The sequence below is a fragment of the Parambassis ranga genome, chromosome 22 (assembly GCF_900634625.1).
Source record: "Parambassis ranga chromosome 22, fParRan2.1, whole genome shotgun sequence".
In the NCBI taxonomy this organism is placed as follows: domain Eukaryota; kingdom Metazoa; phylum Chordata; class Actinopteri; family Ambassidae; genus Parambassis; species Parambassis ranga.
In genome coordinates this window covers 14610551-14638529 of record NC_041042.1, presented here as the reverse complement: position 1 = coordinate 14638529, position 27979 = coordinate 14610551, and the positions used below count along the sequence as shown (strand labels likewise).

The following is a 27979-nucleotide window of genomic DNA, read 5'->3' as shown; positions in this document are numbered from 1 at the left end:
GTCCACACATACGAGCTTCTCTTCCATTCCCCTGCTGAATTCCTGTGTCGGGGCTACTGCCGTTAGGCGGCCAAGAAGACAAAGGGGTAGATTTTTGGATTGTGTGTGCGCATGTGTGTGTGTTAAGGTGTAAAACGTAGCGTGTGCATGCGTGCGTAAAAGTGAGGAGGCGGCTTATATAGGAGATAACCTCACATCTAAAAGCAAGAGCCAATTTCACAGTAATTATAATATCAGACTCGGTGTCAGATGCGCCGCTTGCATCTAAAAATTCCATCAAGTCCCCTGAACTTCAACCACCTCCACCACCACCACCACCCAGGGACGGTGGTTCAGTTGTGGCCGCCTTTGTTTACTCTGAAGGGTGTGGCAGGCGGATGACCACTGTTGGTGCATTTAGATCCCGCCAGGAGGAGGACGCACGGACGCATGCACCGTACAACAGCCCCACAGACACCTCTGCGATTCACTGACTCATCACGAATGACACTGCGGCAATTAACATCAAAGAAGCGGCTGTGGCGCGCACATGGGCGCACGTGTTGTGTTGGTGGCGCGCTTTCACGTGTGCATATAGGAGATCTATATCTTCTGCTGCTCTCACGGTTATCAATTCTTAATGCGGCTTTAAAACCTGGTCTTAAACATTTCCAGCACAACACGTCTGTCTGACATGGTGCCGCGTTCAGGGACACTGTGCACAGGCAGGAAGTCTCCTGCTGACCAGTGGCCCCCATGTGGTTTTTTCTTTTACTCTCATTCAGATATTTGCACACCCCCACCCTACCTCTCCCCTTTCTCCCCCCCCTCTCTCTCTCCATCTCTGTCATTTGGCTCTGTGTCACTGCACAGTGTTAGATGAATGGGGGCGCCCCATTTAGTGTTGATCCTGTCTCCAGTTGCCAGGGAGTTTCTCTGGTTCTCATGGGGTAGTCCCTCGCCTCTCTTATTCCCTCCCCTGCGTTCACCCTCCCCTCCTTCATCTCATCTCCCCCTGCTGCCCAAGGCACCCACCCCAACAACATTACACACACACACACACACACCAATACAGCCACCCCACCAATAATACCCCAGGGTTGGTCACAGCTGGCGGGAGCTAATAAACTCATCACTCACAGTGCCTGGCTCCTATTTACCTACAAGACAAAGCACCACAGAGAGGGAGGGATGGAGACATGTGAGGTGTAGGTGGTTGAACACTCGTTTCTGCTGCCCACGGACCACTCACACCACACACTCCTCGACATGGTGGATGTTGGTTACACAGTTGTAGAAGTTGAGAGAATCAGACATCACAAACCCTGTTTAGTGCATTATCAGCAGTCTTTACTATTAAATCCAGTTGGATGGTAATTGATTGCCGGGAGGGGTTGTACGTTGGGGATTCTTAAGTTTGATTAAAATTCTTCTTGACTGCTGTTCACACATGTGACCCAATTATTCCATCTGAGCAAAAGGCCGAGTGTCTCTGCAACCAGACAAATGCAGCACACGTGCTTGTTTGCATGGCTAATGCAGGCATTCATGCACACGCAGACACACACATGCAGATTTCCGGGATGATTAGGTAAGTACACATATGCATGAAAATATCTAGGTTATCATGGCATGTGACACATTAACCCATTCATCTATGAAAGCCCACATAAATCTGCACCTGGATTGATTTTTTTTATAACCTTGTGTGCTATGAAGACACCTGACAAAGAGCCTATTGTTTATTTTATTACAACAAGGAGAATCCAACCAGAGAAGGCATGATTGATTGGCTTTATCACCGTGTGATTATCTTCACTTTATACAGTCTGGTCGATGTACCGGCACTAAATCATCAGCATGCTACTCCCATCCCTCACTCTCATCCTCTCCTCAAACATCCCACATAGCTCTCATTTGTACTGTTACATTTTGTGGTATCACTTTCAGCTGTGTCAGGTTTCATATAAGCCCTCAATTATAATGTTAAAGAGTGTATGGGTATGAAAACAATCCACTGTAAATACATTCAATACAGAGGATTTAACATGTCGACTGAGACACAACTTCCTGAGGTGGCAGCCCGAATATCAGATTTACATTAAGGGCACAGCCACAGGCGGATAATCCAAATGAAAATGAGCATGCACCATCAATAAAATGTCTATAATGCAAGTCATTCTGTGCAGGTAAAGCCACTCCATAGTCTTCCACCCTTGTGCTTATATGGACAGATTCAGGTGCCACTGTGTGGCAGAAAGCTGTCACTGCATGACAAGTTCCCCTCAGGTGGAAACAGTGCTTAAACCTCTGCTTGAGTGGCTCCAGGAACACAAATGGAAATTGTCTGACAAGCCACCACTTTAGTCTGAAGGGCCTCGTGTCTGCAGATAACAGAAGAAGTCAGATCAGACATCCAAAAGTTAGAATGTAATAAAGAAATATCTCAAATGACACACTTTCACACACACAAGTGCTCCTTGTTGGTGCTTTACAGTGCGATGTGGCAGAGTAGATGTGGATTTATTTGGCTCAGAATAGAGAGCATAACATAACAGAACTGAGCAAATACCTGGTTAGTATTTGACCGTGAAATGCCAATACCTTCATTTTTTGATTAAACTAGATAATCAGACCTGCAGATTTTCACTGTGCCCTTTAAAGTAAACTTATTGGGAGATATAAGCTACAGACAACAGGCAGCAAACCAGTGATTCAGGACCAGAGTCGGTCTCTGGTTACCTGCTTGATAGAACAGGCTGGAGGCTGGGACTTGATGGAGGCTGCAGAACGGACTGACATATTATAATGTACACAGTGGCAGGAATACCAGTATAAACAACAATAATGATCTTGAGTAGATTAAGAATTCCAGGTCAATAAAATTCATGCTGAAAAAGTGATCCCATGCACAAGCTTCAAGCCCGCTCACATCTAATTCTCGTCACCCTTTAGAAAAACTGATGATGATGATCTGTTGGCACTCATGATGAACTGAGAGATTCTAATGGAAATGACATGTGTTAATGGATTTTTTAACGCACTTGCAAAAACTTTTCCACTGACAGCTGTCATTTACAACAAGCATTAACACTATATTTGATTTAATGACCATGCACAGTGAAATGAGCGGATTAATGGCTTTTAAATGAGGTTCAAGTTCATTAACTTGTGCACAAGATTTCTGGCATATACAAAAATAGGAAATAATACAAGAAAAAATAAGTATATAAATGTTTATTTCAAAACATGAGAATGTCCATTTATGGTAAAATTCAATAATATGTTGATATAACTTTTATAAGGGGTAAATTTTAAAAGTATCTCTTTAAATATCCAGTACCACAAGCTCTTTCTCCATAAAGACCTAAAATATTATTTTTTTTCCTCATAGACACCATGGCATGTGAACACAACCACTTCACACCACAGCAAAGTTTGAAACGTTTAAATGTACATTTAGTACCATCATAAAAACCTGAAACTTTCAACACCTGTTTGAAGCACTGAGAGACACACACACACGTATCTCGACACAATTAGGTGACATTGCATTGTATAGTGCTAGAGGGACTTCATAACACCAGATTTCCCCAGTTTCTCTAAATAACAACAGGACAAATTGCAGCGTCTGCCTGCTGTTTGCTGCTTCAGAAGTCAATTTCTTTAATCTATTTGTAATGTTGCTGGAAGAAAAAGCTCAATACACACACTCTCCAGTGTCCATAGCCGCGGGAAGCAGGGATGCAGCTCCCTCTAGTGGTCAAAAAATAATTTGAGTCATCAGACCCTGAAGTTTTTTCTAAATGATTGACTTATTGCATTATGTTATGTTGTAGTAAAAATATTATGCTTTGTGTCAAAGTAAACATTTTAATAATAATAATAATAATAATAATAAGTACAGCCTATGTGAAAGGATGAATTCTCACTTATCAGAGCTCACACTGAGTAATCCTGAGGGACATTCATTCCAAACACCCCTAAAGTGCTGGATTTTCATTAAAGGGGCTCTGCTGTGATTTAACATTGCACTTACAGAGACAGTCTGTGAAGTATAAACTTAATGATTAGACTCTCTAATGGGTCAAACTCACAGCGCTGGCCCTACATTTCCCAGGAGCATCTTTATTTAATACTTTTACTTCTTAGGCTCTGCAGTTTGTGGCTTTGCTATAAAGCCTCATAAACACAAATCTATTTAAATCACTGGTGTAGAACAATAAAGCGATATTAAACCCGAGCATGTGTCAGCTGACCTCTGCGTTAGATTTAATTTCAGATTGGGGGAAAATGCCATATTTTCCTATACTTATAATAACACTTGTACAGGGCAACAATGGGGAAAAGGGACAATTTAAGTGGTACAAATTAAACTCGGCAGCCATGGCCTCAATATTTGAATGCAATGGCTTGAATCCGTTTTACTACAGTGAGTATAACGAACATTTTTCTATTGCCATAAAAAGAAAAGCTCCTGTCAAAGTCCTGCCTCCGCATCTTTCCAAAGGTAGAATCCGTCAAATCACAGAAGGAAAGAACAAAGTGGTTGTTTGGGAACTGCTTTCAGGTTTGAGGCTGATATCTCAAACATTAGTCAACCATTGCAGGTTAACACATGTAAGCACACAGGGGATCGGTGTATTTTATGCAGCAGATTATATTAGGTTTTCTCACAGTGTTCTGCTTTCTTTGTGATTCATATTTTTGGGACATGAATTACTTGGTTCTTTTGTGTTGTTGCTGCTTTGTGTGCGTTTCATTGTGTAGTGATTATATTAACACTGGTCAAAATGATTTCTTTCTGTGCTCTTGTCACTGATGTGCTTTCGGCCTCCTCAGCCAATGCAACAGAACACATTTTTGTTTAGTTATTGTTTTGTCATGTGAACAAGTCTGATCTGGTGTTGAGATGTGATTGGCTTAGTTAAACATTAAATTGCTTATTTGTGATTGAATGGATGATTTCGGGTGCAGTTAAATGTTTTTAGTTGTAAGTGTGGAAATAATTCTGAGTGTGAAATTTATTAGGTTGCAGTAAGTAACAGTGTGAGTAAACATATTGGGTATTTTTTTTCCAGGCAAACCCTTCACAACAACAAAGCCATCTTCCCGCGGCTATGTAAGCAACATCTCACTTACAGTCTCCCTGCAATCCTACAAACCATGAGGCCCCCGGAGAGCCACTCAGGTCCCGCTGCTGACACTGGACAGGTTGGCTTTTGTCCTCTCCAAAGTGTTCAGAGTGCGTGATAAGTTAGCCTTCTGTCTGTCCAGGCTAGAAGTGTTCCGTGATTGGACGGTTATGTTTCCAGCACCATGCTGGTTGACTCGACTTCGCTCCAAACTAGTGGAAGTACGTGACTGTACAGTCCTGTCTCCTGTCAAAGGATTCACAGGACGTAACTGATTGGCTCTCCCTCTGTCCAAACTGTTAACTGTGTTTAACTGGCTGCTTCTCCCAGCCTCCACAGTCCCAGGTCCGGCTGACTGGTTAGGCCTCGCTGTCTGCTGATTATTCAGGGTTTGCAGCTGGCTGGTCCTGTCTCTCTCAGGAAGTTTGGGCAGAGTGGAGCTACTTCTGTCTGTGTTTATAGTTTGCATCCTCTGTCTGTCCCCTTCCCTGTCCAGACTGGTATTTCTGCGTACAAGTCCACTCCTCTCTCTCTCCAGGCTGCTCTGGATCTCAGCTCTCCTGGCCAGAGCTTCCCTCAGCTGGGTGCGGAACATCTCGATTTTCCCCTGCAGCTCCTGGAGCTCGCCCTCCCACAGGCTGGTCTGAGCAGCGCTGCTCCCCAGGGGAGAGAGCACCAAACCTGTAGAAACAAGAGTTGAAACGGGGCCCCCGTTCGCATGGAGGCTCATCTGTGGAGGAGAGGTGAAACTTCCCAGCCCGAACCCTCCGAGGCCGAGCCCGGGACGGCCAACCATCCCGGGCCTGCCGCGCACTGATGCCGTGTGTGTGCGCAGGCGGTAGCTGTGAAGCGTTTCCAGGTCAAAGTGCACACGTTTCTCCTTGGGTTCATGGGATGGCGAGGAGCTGCTGGTGTCTCCAGCTGTGGAGGCAGGGAGGGAGGTGGGAGGAGATGGTGGAGGAGGCTGATGCTGTTTCCTGTGTAGGGTGCAGTTCTCTGAGATACAAGAGGAGGGGCTAGTGAAAGAGAGGAAGATCACAGCAAAGGGCATATATCCAGTGAGATATACAGTGCAGCAGTACAAGGACACATTTCCTATAAATTTGAAGAAGAATAATTAGATTTAAAATGAAGTTGGCCCTTTTATAACCCTAAAAAATTAGAAGCAATTAGTCTGAATCATGTTAATACCACTAGCTTTGTCTTGATTGGATTTTTGAATATGTCTGGATTATTTTTAGCTTGATACAAAGTTCATATATTCTCGTCTCCAGGCATCTTAATAATTCATTTCATTATGAAGTCATATCCCAATCTGATGGAGAAACTTCAACCTGTTTCTTATACTGATGGATTTGTCTAAAGGAAATACTTTTCATTTAGGAAAAATGCTTATTCACCTTCTCGCAGAGAGTTAGATGAAGAGATTGATAAAAGGCTTTATGGTACATATGAAGCTGTCAGCAGCTGCCAAGTGCAGATTAAACAAGATATAAAGGCTTTAATTAGAGACTGTTAGAGGTGCTGGTAAGCAGATTTTGTTGCTCTTGGATAGAGCCAGGTTAATCAGTTGTCTCTGATTATCAGTCAATGTGCTAAGCTAAGCTAGCTGTCCGCTCACCTCATATATGTAGTGGTATCTTATCCCACTTAAAGCAATGAATAAAATATTGAGAAATCTACTGCAAAGGTGAAAGAATTGATTCTATGTTAAAACAGTTTATATTTAACTGAAACAATTGCAACACATAGAATGAAAATCAGGAAAAAAACAGTGGAATTCTCTGGTCAGTCGGTGGTTTCATTACTTTTGGTCGAGACCGGCAAGCTCCTTCCCGACATCCTCGTATGTGGTGTGGAGGGCTCTGTGAATTTTCTGCAAGTAGGAAAAGATGATTAGTAATATAAAAATTGTTCTGACTTTCAGCTCCCCTCCAGTTGCAGAGAACATCTGTGACAACTATTCCACACAAACCCTGCTGCTGTAGTGCTCTTCTGAATAATTTAACTAAATAATTGTAATTCAGCAGAAGCAGTTCTATTCTGATTAAAATTTGGAGTCCGTTGCTCTTGATTTAAGTACTTAAAGTAGTTTGGTTGAAAAATCTCCAAACCAAGTTGCTTTAATTTTTTTTTTCTTTTTTTAATATATTTGAAGATGTAGATGGGAATAATCTTGTGGGACTAACACAGATGTCATCCTCTCTGATAGCTGAGCTTGTTTTGTGATGAATGCTGCAGGCTGCCCGGGAGTGCTTGCCCTTTAAGACAGATGTAGCAAACAAATGTGAGCAGTCGTGATATTCACACTGCTAGTTCCATTATTCACTCAAAAATATTGCCGCAGGCATCTCATTTGGTAATGGCTAGACTTTCATAAAAAAAGCAAACTATGACCTTTAAATTTCCAATTTGTGCTTCCTGTGGAGTACGTTACCATAAACACACAAATTCTCTGCAGAAAGAGCTCCTGCAGATCATATTTATTGACTTTCTTTGATCTATTTGACCAATTTGAATGTGAAACTAATGCATATATCCAATTATTTTGCAGACAGGAATCTGAATTAATCATCTGATTCATATTTATAAATCATCTGTTTTGTAACAAATGCCCAGTGTGTGGTCATAAACCAGTTCATTAAGCCGTCATTACTAACTTTGTGCTTAAATTAAACAGTTTAAATTAATTAGTTAATTTATAGATCACATTAAAACTTAATTAGGTAATCAACAAAGTAGTTAATTTGTGTTAATTGATCCAATTATCTTAATGTTATAGTCCTAACTGAATCTGTCCTATAAAACATAAGCAGTAGTCCAGTTTAAAAAAAAAAAAACTGTCCTAGTCCTAACAGTAGAGGGCGCAGTTTCCCTGCAGGATAAAGTACGAGTTGCAGGGGGTAAGGATAACGCATGAAAGCCAGAAAGTAATGTGAGGATTACAGTTGGCATCTGTTCTGAGTGTGAGAGCACGTTATTAGTGTGTGAAACAGAGAGAGAGAGAGACAGAGAGAGAGCAACCACATTAGCCCAGGTTGGCGTGTTTACTCACCTGGCTGGTGTGCAGCCAGTACTGCAGTGTGTGTGAGCGCCGGAGGCGAGGTATGACCAGGTGATAGAAGGTGTGTTCACCTGCCAAGGTCAGCAAGGCTCCACCCACCCCCATACACAGCAGCACAAACAGGCCAGAAAAATGCTGGATCCCCATCTGTAGAGTCTGAGGGGGCGGTGACAGAACGAGAGCATGAGGGGGAGAGAGAGAGAGGGGGGGAGAGAGACAGGAAGGAAGGGGGAGAGAGAAGTCAGGGGGAGTGACACAGATTAGTGAAGACTTAAGCTGAAAAAGAGGAAAACACAGAGATTGATGATTTATATTTACATAATTACCATTTAGGGGACACTTTTGTTTAAGTGCAATTGATATTCTGCTGTTGTGTGTCTAGTGTGCTTGTGTAAGCCCATAAGAATAGAAAAGGGCAACAGCGTAAAAGACATGTTTGGAAGAAAAGCAGAGAAGAGAGAGGCCAAAAACTGAGAGTAACAGAAAGGAAACACAGTTTCGCAAGGAGACGATAAAAAGAAGCGACGCTTAATTGAAGTGTAGTTTGCTCCCATTTGCTTCGCCCGCGTTCCTCCTTTCATGACATAACGTCTATCTCTATATGAGGTTTTCCTGGGCCTGGAGGAAGTGGAAGAGGCAGTGGCGAGCTTCTCCGATGCGTTCTAATCATGCTTCCTCCACCCAGCTCATTTCTGCACTGCCTCTGACGGCAATTAGCCCCATGCTGACTCGACAAATTCATCAGCGACAACACTGACCTCCTTTTGCTCCCAATCCAGAGGGCAAGTTCACACTAACGCCCACATTGTTTGAGAGCGGCCCACTCGCCGTGCCTTTAATGGGATGAATAGTAATAACTTTCCAAATGCAGGGTTGAAGTTAAGGTTTTCATTACTATGGAGAAACCTATGACTGCACAATTGTTGCTATAATATGATTTATCTTTGAAGTGGGATTTAAAAAAAGGGTTTGGCCAGGGGGGATTTGAGCAGCTTCACTATTCACAAACAAGAGATGGAAATACAGATGGTGTGCTGTCTAGAGATTCCCACTTCTTTAAAAAGAGTGAAAGGAAGAGAGGGGAGAGGCTGCGAATGCACTTCTAGAACACAGACAAGACGCAAACGAGTATCGACGCCGAGGTGCCTGTAACTCCGGTTAAGGTCAGTACCTTTATGTGCATGTATGTGAAGGAGTCTGTGGGTGTATGTGTGCTTAGCTGGCAGGCAATCTTGTCCGTGTCCCAAAGGGAGACTCATTTACAGAAAGTACAGCAGCAGAAAGGCTTTGCTTTACAAACAACACACGTACACAATATATGAGCACACATTCCCCCCATGACTTACCTCGGTGACTGCAAAGACTCTCTTCCCGCAAGGCACAACCTTATACCATTTGTCATGTAGCATGTCCATGAAGCCGTCAGACTTGTAGCGACTCACGAACTCTGACACATTGCGGGTTAGAGGGGAGCCCTGGGGGAGACCTATACCATAACCTGAAAAGAGGAGACAGATGTAAATACTCACTGTGAAGCCGAGAGGTGCAGACATGCCTGAAGACTGTACTTCAGGCATGTCTGCCTGAACCTGGTGTTTTTGTGTTCTCCGCAAACTCATGGTCAGCCAGTTGGAGCTAGCCAAAGGGCAGATGCCCTCTAGAAAAAAATTGATTTTATGCTGTCAGTTTGAATCAGAATCCGGATTTTGCTGGTGATGAGATGGAAATGCGAGCTCTCAAAACGTCTCCCTTTTGATTGTCTTCAATGACACCATCAAACTCCACCCATGTCCTCCATGAACTCCTTCCCTCGGGCAGATGATCTAGAGTCCCTCAGCGCAGGCTTAAGAACGCCTTTGTTCTGCTGCCCATCAAAGACTCAAACAGGAGGCTGCTTTCTATTTATCACACGTGTGTTGCATGACAGACACTGCACAATATTTCGGGTTGGTGGGTGCACATAATGCATAAAGTAAACATATACAGTAGCATGGATTGATCACTGCTGTTGTGGTTCTGTCTAAAACACACAACCAATACATGAATAATTCTGTGCACGGACTGACTTGGAAAGTTTGTTCTCCTTTTTGGTATGAAGAAAGCTTTTTTTTTTTTGCTTTTTACTGCCACCTCAGGGATCGCGAATGTCAACATGAATGGAGTATGATGTAGACATCAAACTATGTGAGAGAAGTTTGAAAAAAAATGGACCTGCTGGTCTTTCTGACAGGGGGTTGTGAAGCAAGACTCCACGGTTTCCATTGTGAAGCTTTATATGAGAAAGCGAAATGTCAGGTCTGATACATGTATTATTCCCGATGCACCAGTGTCTGTCAGATCTGGCCATTTTTATATGCTGGGAATATAGTGGGATGGAGTCTGACTCCACCCTCTGAACTACTATCAGTGGATAAAATGAGAATGTCCTTACAGTCACATGTCTGCACTGGGCTCCAGGGATACTTCACTGTAGTGCAAATCACTTATATGTAAATGAAAGCATGTGAGGTCCAACCACTTTTCTTTGACCTTTGGTTCTGCTGTGAGGATTACCTTAATATTTAGATGTACAAATGTCAAAGTCACAGTTTCAACAGAATAAAAAAAGGATTCCATTACTCTTGTCTCACCTTCACACTGTGCTCTTCTCCCCTGACACCCTGAATAATGTTGCTTTTCTTTTTTTCTGCGTGTTTATTTTGTTTTGTGAAGCCTCTCAGAATGGGTAGCTACACTACTACAACCATCAAAACATGTTTTATTGTATTTACTAATGCTTCAAGAAATCCTTCACCTGGCGTGGAATATGTTTCATCACTGCTACTGGCAGGTTCTATAAAAAAATCACTCACCCAACATCAAGAAAAAAAAAAAAAAATTGAACCTACTACCTCTCACCTCCCCTGACCTCATCACCAAGCCGTCAGAAGTAAAAACACCTACTGCAGCCCAGATCATCCACTTCACGCTCATCCCCTCTGGTTACAGATACAAGAAGGAGTTTTGTAGAAAGGCCAAACAAAGGGCAGCTTCATTCCAGCATAACATGCTGATATTACAGTATATAGCCCTTCTGTGGATCTTCTTCTCCTGACAATAAAGTGCTCTGCTGTAATTATGGAGGTCTATGGTCTATTTCCCTGTAACAGGTGGGCATTGTATTGTCTGGAGAGCATTAGTAATTACATTTCATCTTCCCAGCACTGACTGCGTGAAGGAAAATCATCTTGAAACAAATACAGTGAAGTTAATAAAAACAAAACAATGTTTAGTAGATCTGTTTAAATAAAGGCAGCAATAAGTTTGAGGTATTGTTGACTTATTATTAGAGTGCAGACTGCTGCAATTACCTTTGCATCTATATCTATATCTATACTAAGTTATTGTGGCCTAAGGTAGAACAGATGCAGCTCTGATAGCATTCATGTGCAGATCATGTCCAACTCTGCAGAAAGTCAACAAGTTTTCTAGCACTTCTGTGTCAGGTAAATGAAAAACTAAAAGTCAGCACTATGAATTAAAACAGTGGCATTCACACAGTCAACCACTTGCTAAGTCTGGAGGGCTATTTATTACCCAAGGAAGTCCATGAGGACGCGGTGACAGCACCAGGGGAGGGTGTCCCTTCTTACAGCAGGGTTAAGAAGTGGGATAAATTTTAAAACGTGCCAGAGAGAGAGAGGGAGAGAGAGCCTGGATGACGACCACCATTCTGAAAGGCTAGTCTCTGTCATCCCACAGGAGAGCGCTGATGAAACCTGACATGATCTTGACACAGAGGTGCAGAGCATGATATCTAAACAGACAGCCAATGAGCTCGCTATTCTTGAAGCAGAACATAATTTGTAACCATAAATGAGACCTGAGGGGGAAAAAACTGGGGTCTCTGACTCACAAGACAACGATGATGATGATGATGATGGTCTATATTTTCTCATATAAAAGGGCACCGCCGCTTGTGGACTACCTGAAAAAGTATCACACTATTATAGGTCCCCCTTAGCATGACCTCGCCTTCAGGAGAAACTCATGAAGATTTTGGGTGGGAGTGCACTTCCGCCACAACATAAGCCCACACTGATCATGGCTGCCATCCAGGAATATCCAGCTTCCGCCCTAATCACCTGATTTGGCAACTTCAAACGACTTTATCTCCCCCTCACACCTTTTGCTCCATTACTGCAGGTACTGGTCGTGATGTTTACATGACAAATGTATAATGACTTAATGAAGCTATTTATACAATTATAATTAAAACTCGCCTGTATCACAGCTTTGGACTTTCTATCTTCAGATATACTTTTAATTAAGCAGTGTGCAATGAAAGTCATTAACGTAGTGCATTAAATATTAATCTGCGCTCGATTTGTTGAAATCATTCCATCATGGAGTTTCCCCACTTGTTAAAGGTAATACACACACACCATGCATGCAGTTATGAGACTAGACACTGCAATAAAACATACAGCAGTTAAAGCAATAAAATTATAGGAGTAGGATATTTTTAATTAAATAAAAGATTAAAGGACTTTCTTCTATCAGTGTTTATTGCTTTAGCCGCATATTTATGTATCATTATTTGATAGCTGGAGAGAAACCTTCACAGACTCCCTGAAATCAAATTGCTTTATGTGTTACAGAATTCCAGCTTGTACAAAGAGAATGAAATCTGTCCCTCGGCTGGGAATCAAAAGACTCATTGTGAGATTTATTGCCACACAAGCCCTCCTATGGTTGTTTGTTTCATTTCATCTGTACCGCAGTAACAGTCATGCCAACAGCATTTGTGTGTCTTGGTGTGTGTGTGTCTTAGATTTGGCAGCTGTTTGTCAGTGTGTTTGTGTGTGTTTGTGTGTGTGTGTGTGTGTGTGTTATGGGGCTGTCAAGGTGTGTGAGCCTAATGGGGGTTGCGGGCAGAAACAGAGAATAGTGAAGATTCACGCAACTGTCACACTCTGCTTCCTACATGACAAAGACTGTCGAAGCTTCCCTCCCCTCGCTCTTACCCTCCTTCACCCTCCCTTCTCTGCTCATTTTCCTTCACTCCTCCTCTCCCCACAGCTCCCCTCTCATTCTCATCCTTCCTCTTCTGCTGTCCGAGGTTATTTTTCTCCCACCATTGCCGCTGGTCTCCCTCCTCTCTTATTCCGTCTCCTTATCTCTGTCATCCCTTCACTTTCGTTCAATTTCGGCTTCACTCCATTCTTCTCTTTATCTCTCGGCTCCTCTCCCGAGTCCACTGCTTTGTCTCAGTACGTCTACCCCCCCCCCCCAACTTCCGAGCAGACAGACAGCGTTTTTCTGTCATCAGCCTATCTCCGTCCGCATTTCTTCAGAACACTCAGTCAAAGAGTGAAATACAAGTGGGCAGCCACTTGTCATTTGTTTTGATTCTTTCCCCCAGACATTCGCATATTCCATCACAAGCCTCTAGTCTCAGAGCTGTCAGTCAAGAACCCCACACACCTCACAGACACATCGATGCACACCGAGTCCCATTTAAGAGCACTTTGTAAGAAAGTGCACTCTTATTTTGAAAGTACAGATTCAACAGTTCAGCAAGCAAACATCTAATCTTAACAGCACTTAGATGCTCTCTGCTCCAAACACGTAACGCATACATACAATAATCCAGACTAAATCTGTAGCAATCTGAGCATCAACTTTTCCATGTTGCAAAAGTTGTATTTTAGGCACAATGACACAATCAGTCTGGACAAGAACACACACACAGCTATTATTCACTATGAGTTAAACAGCCACAAACACAGGTAATCCATGCTTCATCCAGACAGCAACATCTCCTCCAGCCACACATAAATAAAGAGTCACCCATATACAGTACAGTATCTCATCCAAATATGTCCAAAGTTCTTATTGGAGTATGAATATATTCATGTGACCTTGATGTGGCACTGACTTTTCTTCTTTCATCTGCACTGCCTCTTCAAACCAGCCAGGAAAGTGCAGACAAAAACAGAACATTTTTGAAATGAATCAACCCGCCTCAACTTCAAAAATGCTGACAGGAGTTTTCAGAGCACTTTCAATATCACTGATTTGTTGTAGCTATTGTCAGTTTAGACATTCAATAAAAACCTGAATATAAATGAAACTATGTCAGAGATTCATAATATTGGTCGGTTATTTGGATGACTTCAGGGGGGAGACTGCAGCCAATGGGCTTCTGATGTAATCAGCACCACCGCTGCTGGTGATGAATGCCAATCACAGCTTGGTGAAAGTTGAGAGGCCATCAGAGAGTTTTACAAACATGTTAGCTTAGCTTTTTGCTCCACCTGCAAAACTTTGTGATTTTTGTGTGTTCCTCACACTCACCGTGACTGTGCACTGAGCATGAGGATGCATGTCATTCATATGGAAGTCTATGATGACCCTGTAAGCAAAGTATAACAAGTAATATTCTGTCTTAACTCTTGTGAATGCATCATGGCAAAAATAAAATGAGTGAATATGTTTGGGACTGTTGTCTACGAAGCAGAAGAGTTCCTGAACTTCCAGAGCTACTGTGAGAGGTATTACCGAGAAGTTCAAAGAGAGTCAAACAGACTGAAACAAGACTGGCAGAGGTAGGAAGAGAAACATTTCAAAGGCCCTGGAAAGAAAAACTAGTGAGAGATGTGTCTAAAAAGTCTGAAACAACTGCCAAGACACCAGTGAAAGATTTAACCAAGTCTGGAACTGAAGTGTTCCAGAAGGATAGGAACGAACAAGAAGACACCACCAGACTGTCAGACTGAGCTATGCTCAGGAGAACCTGGAGGAAGATTACACATACAGGAAGTGTGGTCAGATGAAGCCAAACTACAGCTCTTGTTGAGTTGTTTAACCCAAAGAAGATGGTCACCTGGGTCAAACACAGCGGCGGCAGAATGATGCTGTGTGCATGCTTCAGTGTGTCTGGAGTCATGGGTGGAAAGAGTTATGGAAAAACAAGATTAAAAGATGGTTATCATGTTCTCTTCCAACATGACAACAACCCAAATTATTGATTGGACCCTGACTTATGTCTGATTGAAAGCAGCAGGATCCATGCCAGGAGACCTTTTTTTTAAGTTTTGGGAAATAACTTTGATTCTGCATACAAGGTAAAATAATGTAAGCATCCTAAATCAATCTACTGTGTTTGCAAAGGTTAAAATTGAATTGCTCTATTAAACAGAATGTGGGAAATATTTGAAAAAACAATCACATTTGTGTGTGTTGTTGGTTGTAAGGGAGTATAATCCTAGTCTTACAACTGCTGTGGATTAATGAAATTCACAGTTTTATGGTTGAAGCTAATCATTATTCTTTCATTATTTTCAGAGCTTCTATAAAAATAAAATGAAAAGTCGGAGGTGAAGCTCTCATCATTTCAGCCAGCAGAGCAGGTATGTTTTTTTTTAATGATGCTATCTTGCTTTGGAATTTCACACTCTCCTACCCACAGTCACACACACACACACACAAACATAAGCAGACAAAGGCATCCGTTAGTTACTCCTGCCAGGCGTGAGACCAACAGCAATCTCACCCCGGCAACAAAATCTTCTGCCAGCCTCATTTTGATCTTCAGACGTGCTCTGTCCTGCTTGACTGAGCTTCTGTAGACCACTTATGCACACAGGGACACACACATAGCTCATACGCGCACACATACAAACAAGGCTGTGTTTTCAGTGGCAATATTATTAATGGGGTGTGTCTAGGCTGTCGTAAACATCTCCCAACAGTGCAAAGCAGACGCACAGAGGCACCCCCGCTCCTTCTCTCTCCACTTAAGCAGCCTCACGGTTTCAGCAGAGCACCTTGCCTGCAGCGACTCCACAGTCCCGATTCCTCCACAGTCTTCACTGTCCACAAACTGCTCTATAAATCCTGCCTGAATCCTCATATGGACCAAATAACACTTCCTCTCTTTGGTTCCTGCATCCTTTCTCTCTCTCTCTCTGTCCTTCCTACCCCTCCCTCATTCTATCTGCTTGGGGTGAAGGTTTGTCTTGATTAGGGGACTCTGTTGGCTGGCTCTTTTATCACTCGCTGTGCAGAAAGGCGCAAACTGGCAGTGGGCAAATGAAAGCCCTCTATCTCCTTCTTACGCTCAACTCCCCCCACCCCGCCACCGCACTCTGTGGCCGTCCATTTCTGTACCTTTGTTGTTCTTTCTCTTACTTACTTTTTTCATCTCATATTCTGTCTTCTGTTTTTTTTCTCTCTCTCCTCACCCTCACATTCCCTGCCTGGGTCATTTCCTGCTCTTCCTCCCTCCCTAGACTGTTCAGAAGTCTTGAGTTATTCGCTCCCATCCTACTTCTGCCTCACGCAGCCTGTAAGGTTGAATAGCTACCGAAGGCAACGCAGATCCTATACTTGCATTTTCATGTAGCCGATGAATCAAGCAGTCATCACACTGATCCACTCTACATACCAATGAGACCTGCTTTTCCCCGTCCTCACCATTGTGGTGAGTAATGCCACAGCCATGTCTCTCAGCTCATTTTGTGTTTTGCGGTGAAGAAAGCAGTGGATAATCTCCAGTGAACATGGGTTGTGCAGCGAGCGGGGGAACAAGGGAGCGGGGTCTTTCTGAGGCTGCACGTTGATTGACAGAGAAATAGAATCAGAAAGTTAGTGTTTGGTCCCAGGTGGCACCCTTACTAGTATCTATTTACCGTCTGTATGCTTGTCTCTGCGAGATGAGGCGAAAAAAAGAAAAGGCTGAGCTGAGATAAATACGCAAACATACAGTAATACACATCAGAAATGAGCCTGCATGCTCACTCTGTCCTTGTAAAAATAAACACTGTAGTGACTAAGCAGTGCTCGGGTTAGAGGTTAAATATTTGATATATCCCATAAACGTGTTCTGCCAGCAGAGTCACCTTCAGAAAGCGACTATATATGTGTGTAGATGGCATGTGACTGGAATACTGTAAAACCTGCAATAACAGCAGGAACCTTTTATTTACCTCAGCAGAGGGGGGAGCAGACTTTTATTAGAGCAAAGACATAATTTTGTTTGGCAGGTCGTCAGCAGCCTTTATTTGATATCATTTACTGCATGTGCAAACATATCACTGCAATGCTTTCTACCACTGCAGCAAGTAAAGGGCAACATCAAGCATAAATAGGATGAATCAGCTGGGTTTTACTGGTATAATTTATCATCTTATTTATGTTGTCAACAAAGCAACACTCAACATATATGACCATATATTCAACAACATATATTATTTAGCAGTGTGTAGCAGGCATATGTTTTGTTTTATCATGTTTTATGCTGATTGGTTTGGTAAAGCAGAAGAAAGGAGGAAATGTAGGAGGTGGCTACTACAAATATGGTAGAACCTCTCCAGTCAAACTATAGGAAGCCTCCAAAATCATAATGCCAGAAGCAGAAAGAAAAATTCTGCACTGTGGCTTTAAGAACTTAAGACTCTTTTCTTTAGCATTTAGAGCGCACATAGATGAGCTATGAACTTTAATAGGTTTCCCATGCATGGCGTGGTGCATATATGCTAATTTATTTTAGAAAAAAAAGCACAGAGGTCATTGCTTTCTAATGGAAAAAAAAACAAGAAAAAGCATTTGCACATGCAGAACCTTCATACTAGATCTTGAATATGTTAACCCCCTGTGTGGGTCATTAGCTATTTTATTTTTGACTGACTGACTGAGGGTGGACTTGTTTATTGCAGTTAGTGTAACCTGTTCAGACTAGGCAGTGATGCTAATAATGCATGGATGATTGAGTACCTCAACCCTGCGGTGTTATAAGTTCATGCAGTGAATCACTGTGTTGGTCTGTCAGTCATGGAGCTGGCTACATTTTATAATAAAAACAAAGGTAAGAAATGTTCTTTCTGTGTGTGTGTGTGTGTATGTGGTTACAAAGCCAGTTTAATTGGGACAGATCTTGTCATAGAGGTTTCTGAAGGTCAATTGTTTTAGGTTTTAGAGCAGGGACCACACTTATGTTTAGGTAGAAGATAGGGTTGGATATAAAGGGGTTTGGGAGTTTTATAGCACTTTTCAAAAGAGAGTAACAAATCTTTACAAGAGGGGAGAAGAAAATGACGAGAGTATATTAAAAACAGAGGAGAAGATGTAATAAAACAAAAAAAAAATGGTGTTATAAGACCAAGGCAAAGCCACAAAGTTTAAAGACACTTTTTAAAAATGCCCCAAGGTATGTCTGCAAGTCGATACAAAGTCATCAAAGGTGATGAAAACATTGGGCGTACCTTCAATGGCGAAAGGCTTCCCCACGGTGAGCAGTTTGCATTCTGCATCAATGGAGACCTCAAAGTCCAACAGGGCTTTATCCATAATGAACGCGTCCAGGAGAGGAGGATCTGTCCTTCACCACCAACACACACACACACACATCACAGGAAAGAGAGAGAAGCATTAATTAAAAGGAGCTAACCTCTAATTTTCATTCGACCTGCAAATCAGATTTCCTTTGGCACAGTTTTTTTTCCTGATGCTCCAGACCTGCTCAGGATCCCTGACAGGCTGTCATCCCACTCTGTCATTTATACAGAGGATAAGATTAACTGCATTCTAATACACTATGTAAACACATACATCATTACCTAAACCAACAGACTCTGTGGAGGACTGATAAGGCATTACACGCAGTCTTCTAGACTCTTCCACTCGATCCAATATCGATCCAATTGACCCAAATTGACCCCTAATTATAGACTGTTCCTCTGAGTGCTGCTGGAGCCGTTGACCACGGCTGCCAGCAGATAAGTTTCAGGATATTAAGCACGAAAGCAGGTGTGTGAATAGTAACACACCAACAGAATGATAAAAAAAGCAAAAAGAAAAGATGCAATCAACCAATTTAACCCAGAAAGTCATAACACCTATAGCTATAAGGCAGAGAAACAAGTGGGGAAACATGTGCACACACAGCCAGTGTAATGGGAGGAAAAGAAAGAGACCAGACTGATCAAATTACCTGAAACTTGTTGTTATTCAGGACGTTTACCGCTAAACAAAAGGTTGACTTTACAAAGTCTTTGCAGCACCGGCAAAGCAGGGAAGTTTTTTTTTCTGTCTAGACCTGTCAAATAGGAGCCACAGGGAGGAGAGAGCAGAGAGAGACTTCTTTTTGGGACTAAAGAGGGCCAAAAGTTTGTCGATGCATAGCCCTGGGATATGAGCGGAGTGTTGAAGTGTGCATTTTTTATGTAGCAACAAAGAATCACATCTAAATAAATAGTTATGTGAAATGTATATTTATTTCACAATAAAAGCTCTAAAGTTCGCTTAACTCTTTTTCCATTAGCCTGTGCCAACATTTGACTTTCATCCAGGAAACTCAAGTTTGATCCCCATGCGGGACTGTTTCTTCATTTTCTTTTTGAAAAGAAAAGTTTTGTTTTCACATACCACTTGATTTTGTTTGCTTGTACATTGAAATATAAAAGTTTCACAGCAAAAACTGAGAAAATATGCATCGCACATGATTATTAAAAGATTATTACAAAGGATTAAAGGCACTCAGTGTGGTCTTAATTTAAGTTCTTCCTTTCTTTGCTGAGGTTTTTGTGGCCTAAACATCAGCAGCGATACAAACAGTGGGGGGAACCTACAGAGCCCCTCTGATGACATGGTCAAAAAATAAATAAATCATGGCCACAAAATACTAATTCATGGCCACTAAATACTTATTATTGTTGATACTAATATTGTTATTGACGGGGCGCATGGGAGCGGGGCTCCGCCCAGGGAGCACCCTCCCTGGGCTCTCGGGGAGGATGCATCCTGGTTAGGCAGCCCCCTCCCGTGCACCCCGTCAATAACAATACTAATGTTCCAGCACATTCCCCAGAGAGGGACGCTCATTGCTTAAAGAGGCATGGACAGGGAGAGGGACTCTCATTGTACCTGCTGCCCGGGAAGGGTGCTCCCTGGCTAGGCAGCCCGCTCCCATGCGCCCAATAACCATTGGCCATGAATTAGTATTTCGTGCTTACGTTATACATATTTTGTGGCCACGATTTATTTATTTTTTGACCATGTCATCAGAGGAGCTCCGTAGCAACCAAATATAAAGAGTGAGAGAAAAAAAAAATCACACCAGTAAAAATCTGATGGCATTTACCAGCTGTAGAGCCTGATACATTTTGTGCCATAGACCAACACATTGTTTTATGAGACTGGGCTTACAAGGTGCACAGGTAGAGTTCTTAAGTCATAAACCTGTGTGTAGGTATATGCTTGAGCATGCATTATTTTCACTGATGCATTACACTGCATGTGTAGCCCTTCATCGCTCCGTCTCTCCAGGAAAAAGCTTTTTTTGTGTGTGTGCGCTTGTAAGATGTGAGTGCAGTATTGGGGTCAGTAGTTCTGCCAACACAGTATTTTACAGCCCAACTCTGGTTCTCTGCACTGCTGCGACTCCCACTTCTGCTTCGCCTCGCACGCAAACAAACGCCGCCTTCATCTTTCCTGTTCTCATCCTCTTTCTCTGAACAAGCGCTTTGTATATCTTCCCACTTGTATCACAAAGTCAGCACATGCACTATCTCTGTATCTCTGCTGCTGCTCTGTGGAGTAGGCATTGTGTCTGAGAAGCATGTGTCTGTGGTTAGAGCTGTGTGTAGTATAGAATGCGGTCAGAAAAAAAACATATTTTTCTTTTGCATTATATGTATGAATGTGGCCATGTGTGGTTTTATTTAGTTTTTATAACTTGCTACAAAAGTTTTTAGTGTATGAGTCCGAGTTCATTTTATTCTAGTCAGGTGTAAAAGAAATTAAAAGTCTGACACCGCTAATGTGAAGGCTAAATACACCATCACTGTCATCTACTAATGTAGGTAATCAGATGGAAAAATCCTGAAGACCAGAGAAGGCAGAACAGATCAAGCTGCCAGAAATCAAAGTGGGTTGATCCTCAACTGCACAAGTAAGACAGCTGGTGTGAAGATAACAGACTGAAGTGGAGGAGTAAAGGGTGCGTACAGGGAGCCGAAAACGCTGTTCACATATGACAGATGAGGTCCTATGGATCCCAGAGCGACGCATATGGTTGTTGGGATGAGGTAGAATGAAGATTACGTGCAGATGGTGATTTTATGCCATGTCTAACCAATTTTTTGTAACTTTTGCTTTCTAGGATACCACCCAGATAGCAAGCGAATGTGGCCCACTTCTGGCATTATTATGGCACTGGTGGCCTTCATCTGGGCCTGATGTGAGCCTCTAGTGGCCCACACGTAAAACAACACTTAATTTTGGGCTCAAAATCCCTAAATTTAGTGCATTTTTCTTAACACTCTATTCTGCACATGGCCCTAAAGTGGATATATTTGGTACATATTTGGTGGAGATGAGGCTGTGGTCTGGCTCAGATGTGGATCCCTTGAGTGCCGTCATTCCACCCCATTAGTGGGCCAGATAATGGTGCGTTGAAGTGAGCCAAACTTGGGCCATACCAGTGTTGCTATCTGGGCACAGTCTTGCTCCAATCAGGAGGTAAATGCACTTATTAAGCACTAGTTTTAACCCTTAAAACCTTAAACACTACTGTACTAGTGTGTTCAAAATGCAGATGTGTACTTCTTGGCCTCACACGTCATCCTTCTGTATGATAAATAAAACGACTGCCCTATGAGTGAACCATGACCACTTTTTATCCTGCTTCTATTTTCCATTTTCTTTTTATCCATTAAATGGGTGTTTTATGCCGTGTGTTGCTTCTTCTTAGTATTATTATTTTTTTATTAATGCGTGCCTTTGTGAATTAAATGTGCAGTATAAATAAACTTGCTTAGCTTTCATCTCCTCTCTGTCTCTGTCTGACTTCCAATTCAACCATTCATTCTTGGCACTTATTATATCAATCTGTCCTTGACCTTTATTTAATCCTACATTCAAAGGCTCATTTCAAAAAATAAAATCCCTCCTAAATTGCGAGTACTTTGGTAATGACATTTATATAATTCTTGTTACCTCAGTTACACCCTGTGCTAAAATGTGTCTGGTTAAAGAAAAAGCTAAGCTATGGTAATGCAGTTTAAGCCACGAGTATTCCACTGTATCTCTGTCTGATGCAATAAAACTGCATGTAATCTATAATAAGAAAACATGAATGAATGAGTTGACATGACATCACTGAAGATGGGGGGAAAAACAGCCCTAGACCTTATCAGGCAACTTTTGATTCAAAATATTACCAGCAGGAGTAAATATATAATGTGCTGTGTGTTAAAATGGCCTCTGATGGGTGTTTGCTCTTGTTGACAGTAGACCGAATTGTTATGCATGGTGGTGTATGAAATATAAATGCACACAACACAGCTGCAGATACCAGATGTTAACGTGACTAGGATGTTTAGGTGCGTATTGCATTTTAATGGCAGGTGCAACTCTTATTTATTTATTTTTTTATTTTAGTCTACATGGTGTATAGGATGGCCGTGTGTCTTACTTTAACATGTGCACGCCTTCTGGGGTGGTGGGCTGGTTGAAGCGCCTCATGTATTCGTGCATCTCTGGGAAACTCTTCTTCACATAATCTTCAGCGCTGCTTTCTCTCACCGTCCCAAAACGGAACCCTAGGGAGGGATGGTGCAGCTGGGGAGGAATGGGTGGTGGGGGGGGGGGGGGGGGGGGAGAGGGTGGAGATGGTAGTGGAGGTGATAAAGAGAGAGAGGGGGGGTATCATGATGGAGCTCATAATAAATTCACTGTAGCCCTGAACTCCCCACAGGGTTTAGGGATATGGAAAGCGATAATCCTTCACAAATAATTCCGCTCTTTGCTCATTAGCTCGTCCTTGTGTAAGATTAGCTTCTGTGTACATGTAGTAGCTGTGTGTGGCATGCTAACGCTTGAGTTTGCGCCCTTGCGTGCAGTCTGACCTTGTCGTCGTGAATTCCTGAAACCTGCTCGAAGGTCTTCTCCCCGACCATGACCGCAGCCAGGTTGGCGGTGTAGCTGGACAGCACAAGCAAGCAGAAGATGGCCCACAGGTTCATCAAGAAGCGGCCCGTCCAGCATTTAGGAGTCTGCAGAGTAGAGACTGGAGATGTAACTTCTTTGTAACTTTTATTAAATACAAAAAAAAACAGATCTAAAAGAGGAAAAAATAGCAAATGAATGAATCTAAAAATATCTCTGCTCAGAACTGAAAAATGTCATGAAGTCGAGACAGAAATGGAGGAAACGTGAGAAACCCCTTGAGGCTCTCAACCTCTTCCTCCCCCTTACAAAATCCAAATTTAACCCCTAAATAAAGCTAATCAAGTTTATCAAAACAGAAAATAAGAAGATCGAATGCAAGAAGCTGCAAATGTTTATCACATCAGACACGCTGTTTCCATGAAAGTGCCTGCATGAGGGGGGTGAACCCACCTGAACACTGTGATCATTTATTTATTCCACCAATTAAAATTCACTTATGAGAAGAAAAGAAACCAATTTCTAGTGTTTTAAACACTTGAGATTAATGAGGCATTAATTATCCAAACAAGGCTGTAACCTATTATTACAAAGGTTTCGAACTCGTAGCCTAATTAGCTGGTGAATTGAAAAGGGAGAACAAGAGGACGGCATGCACATTATTAGCAGGAGTTCCTCAGTGAGGAAGAAATGTGAAGTGTGTGTAATTGCAGGAAAGCAGAATTTTTTTCCCCCTCTCTCTTTATTAAAACAACTGAAATTCGGCTGTTGGCCTCAAAACACAGAGATGCAGACACTCATTGAACCAATGTTATGTTTTGATGCCGTCTACACTGGGCTATGGATTACACATGACAATTATTTAATTAAAAGAACAATGTTGTGATTCAAAGGTTTTAAACCTCCTTGAAGTTTAGGATGGTGAAAACATACACACCCATAAGCCATGAATTATTACCAAAAACCTTGTAAAAGCCAATGATTTGTGAATTTGACCCTTTTCCTCCCTAAAAATCTGAAGTGAAATCTAGATTCTTGACTTTTTTTACTTTGTGCTTATGTGAAATAACAACAATAACTGCAAGCTTTTTGTCTGGCAAGCTATTGAAACTACCATTAACCCCATCGGATGGTTGTAGATGCTTTGTCTGGAAGATTTCCTATAAAAACAGATTCTTCAACGCCATAAAAAAAACATTGCAAGCTTAAAACATTAAACACCGAAGCTAACGTCAGCATCTTCACTGCTAGAAGACACAATTAAACAGCATTGTTCAATGTAAAGCTCGTCAACTGTAAATAGACTGAGCAGTGACACTTTGACGGCTTAGCCTACATGCCTGTCAAATGGTGTGTTTTTCTATTTTCTTGGGGAAACAATGGCCTTTAGGATTAGACCATGTGTTGGTAAATGCAATTGTTATTATTGGTTGGTCTGAAATAAAAATAAAATGCAGGGTAGAGGTGCTAATTTTAGCTTAAACTCTGATAGCATCTAGGGCTATGGGGGAATGCTACATAGTATACAGTGATAGTTAGTAGCCACATGCTAAGGGCAACAGTTCATGTGAGAGCAGACACACTCCTTACACTATAGCTCCCCTCAAATTCAATTTATTTTGTCTTACTTGTTTTTATTAAATTAAACATTAAGACCGACCTCTACAATAAAAGTTTAGCAATCAATTATCTTGCCCTCCCCACAGCCTGAATAAACATCAGTGTTTGGCAATGACCCAGCACACAGAGGTTCAGATTGTTGCTCAAGGACATTCCAGCAGGTCACAGGGCTGCTAATGAACGCAACCTGTTAATTGACACATTGCCAATTGCAAGGATCAAACCTGTGACCCCTCAATTACGGGAAAGGTCTTCCTAATCACTTGGCCTCCGTTCCACCTTAGTCATTTGTTCGGCTTTTCCTTTAGGGACAAAGTGTGATGGTGCATTTAAAGAAATGCTATGATGGGCTATGCACTGTGAGGACAGGAATAATTCCAGCAAATGCTGCCGCTGCTGCTGCTGCTGAATGTAAATTTGAAGAACAAGCACAAGCCATCATAAAGATGGATTTTGGAACAGTATGAAAACAAAGAAAGCAGAGAGGACAGAGTCGTTATTCATCTGCGTTGTGGTGGGTTTGTGTGACAATGTGACTGGGGGTGTGACACGATCTGTCAGCTCTGACATGGTTTTGAAGAATGCTGCTGCTGCAAAGGTACATTTAATATCCTTACATATTTATACCAAACAAATGACAACAAAGCAAGATGACTTTTTTTTAATCTTTGGGGGGAAAAAGAGATTGTTTTGCTCGAGTTGCTACATATTTATGTTAACTTTAATGTGACCTCCATTTGTCTTCAGCTATCACAATTGTGTTTCGTACCCACCTTTGTCACCCAGTGTTGTAACTTCGCCCACTCACATGCCCTCTCCCTTCTACATCATCCTCCATGGCACCATCAATCTGTTGCTTGTCTCATCTCTGCTTACCCACTTACCCTTTCAACCTGATCGCCATCTTTCTGTCAGCCTTCCCATTAGCTTCTTTTTGAAACCATTTCCTGATTTGCCCTCTCACCTTCCCTCCCCTCCCATTGGCCCTCTTCTTCCTGCCTTCTTGTTTTCAACTTTGTGTCTGACTACTATGGGGAGTTAACCTCTACTTGCTCCCTCTTTTACCACCTTCATCCATCCCGAGCTTCCTCACCATAACTCCTTCAGTCTCTGTCGGCCCACTTACCCTTTCCCCTTTTCCTCTCTGTACGTGCATCATCCACCCTGTGCCTTTCTACTCCATCACTGCCTACCATCTTAACCTCTCCCCTATCCATCTTTTCTTCCCCCCTGTCTCTATCATCTTTCTCTGACTCCCTCTTTTCTACCTGCCCTGGCTGCTTGTGTACTTTCCCCCCCTCCACCCAGCACGAGGCCTATTTATCAAAGAGGGGAGTGATGCTTTACCTTGGTGGCGACAGTGCGTCCAAACAGAATAGCATAGCAGAGATTGAGGGCAGAGGAGTATGAGAACACACGCAATCTGTTCCTGCCATGGGGCGTCATGCCGAAGGGGCTGTTCCACTCGTACAAGGTGAGGAAGAGGGCCGTTAGGTGCAACGTGACGAAAATGCCCACCCACATGGACCAGTGGAGGGGCCACATGAAGGCTCCGATGGGAGCTGCAGTGTCCCGGCTTCGAACCTGGGAGGTCACAAGCAAACAAAACGCCGGCTTGACACAGCAGATTGTTATAGAGCCATGCATGATAATAAAGCTCCCCCCAGTTATAGAATATTTTCTTAAAGGGACAGTACATCTTAAAAACAGTAGGTCATATTTGCAGATAAAGATGGCGGCCTTTTCTACAGTCAGTTTGAAGTGCTACAACGTGCCAAAAATATTTTCTTACTCAAGAAAATGCACAAGCCTTGTGAGCAATTTCATAGTTTACTACGAAACTACACCTGGCAACCGCAACAGTGTGCATCCACCCGCGATGATCACCACGACTCAACCGAGGAAGAGGCCATTAATGTTTCCATCCAGCCGCGCTGCCAAAAGCGCCAGCCTGTCGTCATGGTTAGATGCATGCTGCCTTCTGAGCAGTGATACGGTTGACAGGTGTAGTTTGGTAGCAAATAGTTCGTACATTACTCACAACAAGGTTTGTGGATTTTCTTGAGTAACCAGGTCATGATTTCTGGGAAAAAAAAAAAACATTTGTGGCTTTGAGCAACACAAGCAGAATGCCTTCTCTATTCATTATACAGTATTATAGAGAAGGCGTGCATGTACAACTCGCATCAAAACAGTCTGCACAAATAAATGGCACTGCACGCCACGGGGAAAATATGAATATTTGATTTTGTGGTGAACTGTCCCTTTAAGCACTGGTAGGCATAATTAGCTTTGAAAGAATTCCTTTTATTTTCTGTATACATAATTTTGTAAGGGCAAGACATCACTTTTTCAACTGACAGAGTTTCAGATGGAAGCGTATTGTCAGATCATAATTTGCACTGCGGTTTGTCAGCCACAGGGGGAGATGTTAACAAATCAAAGAATAACTGCTGCATGTTTGAGGACTCTGCTACGACGGCTTCTCAGACTCATTATACACTCGACAACTGCCTCTCATTTTAAACTTTTATAATTAGCAAGCCCACTGAAAACTCCATATAAAGTAATTATTCCCCAGCTAATGATGTCCTGTCCCTCACCCGGGTGAGGGGGGGCAAAGGGGTGAAATTAAACAGCTGCATATCACATTATGGAATCATAGTGAAATAGTGGCAGTGACAAAGAGGGATTGACAAATCAAAGTGACTCAACTCTGAAGACTGCAATGCAGTACATTTCCATAACTGCCTTTTACAGTCATAAAAACTAATGATGACTTTAAGCAACTGTACCAGAATTCCAAGGCTGGTGGAGTAGAAGGGTGAGGTGAAATCTATGACTCTGCTCCTGGCCGAGTTTATGGAGAAAGAGGTGACAGCCATGTCAGCGGTTCCGCTTAGCAGGTCCCCCACCAGCCCCGTCCAGCGTCCCGCCCCACTCAGCGCCCCGTACTTCCCGTCTCCGACAATATACAGGTCAAAGGTGAAGTCCATGTCTTCGGCCAGTTTCTCCAACAGGTCAATGCAGTAACCATAGCAGCACTTTCTCAGGTCCTCCGGCAGTTCTGAAAAAAAAAAGAAAAAAAAAGAACGAAGTGATGACGAGGTGGAAATTTGCCCGCTCAGACATTCATATGCATGCAGTGGAAGTGCAGGGGTTGCACCTCTGGGAATTTGAGCACAACTGTTGGCCATGGATCATGGAAAATGTTGATGGATTCTCACTGGACACTTCAACTTGGACATTT

At 42.5% G+C, this 27979-nt stretch overlaps 1 protein-coding gene across 1 annotated transcript in view; it reads right to left on the bottom strand.

Moving 5' to 3' along the window:
* Nucleotides 1-4624: 4624 nt before the first annotated feature.
* The window catches only part of grin3ba (glutamate receptor, ionotropic, N-methyl-D-aspartate 3Ba), a 63913-nt gene continuing 40558 nt past the window's right edge, over nt 4625-27979 (bottom strand). The window contains exons 4-12 of the mRNA XM_028395593.1: nt 27525-27796; nt 26077-26313; nt 23070-23216; nt 22637-22782; nt 18426-18541; nt 9525-9676; nt 8170-8334; nt 6923-6990; nt 4625-6130 (exon numbers count right to left, since the gene is read on the bottom strand). Of these exons, the coding sequence (XP_028251394.1) occupies nt 5167-6130; nt 6923-6990; nt 8170-8334; nt 9525-9676; nt 18426-18541; nt 22637-22782; nt 23070-23216; nt 26077-26313; nt 27525-27796 (2267 nt within the window). The 3' untranslated portion in view covers nt 4625-5166. The remainder of the gene's footprint in view (nt 6131-6922; nt 6991-8169; nt 8335-9524; nt 9677-18425; nt 18542-22636; nt 22783-23069; nt 23217-26076; nt 26314-27524; nt 27797-27979) is intronic.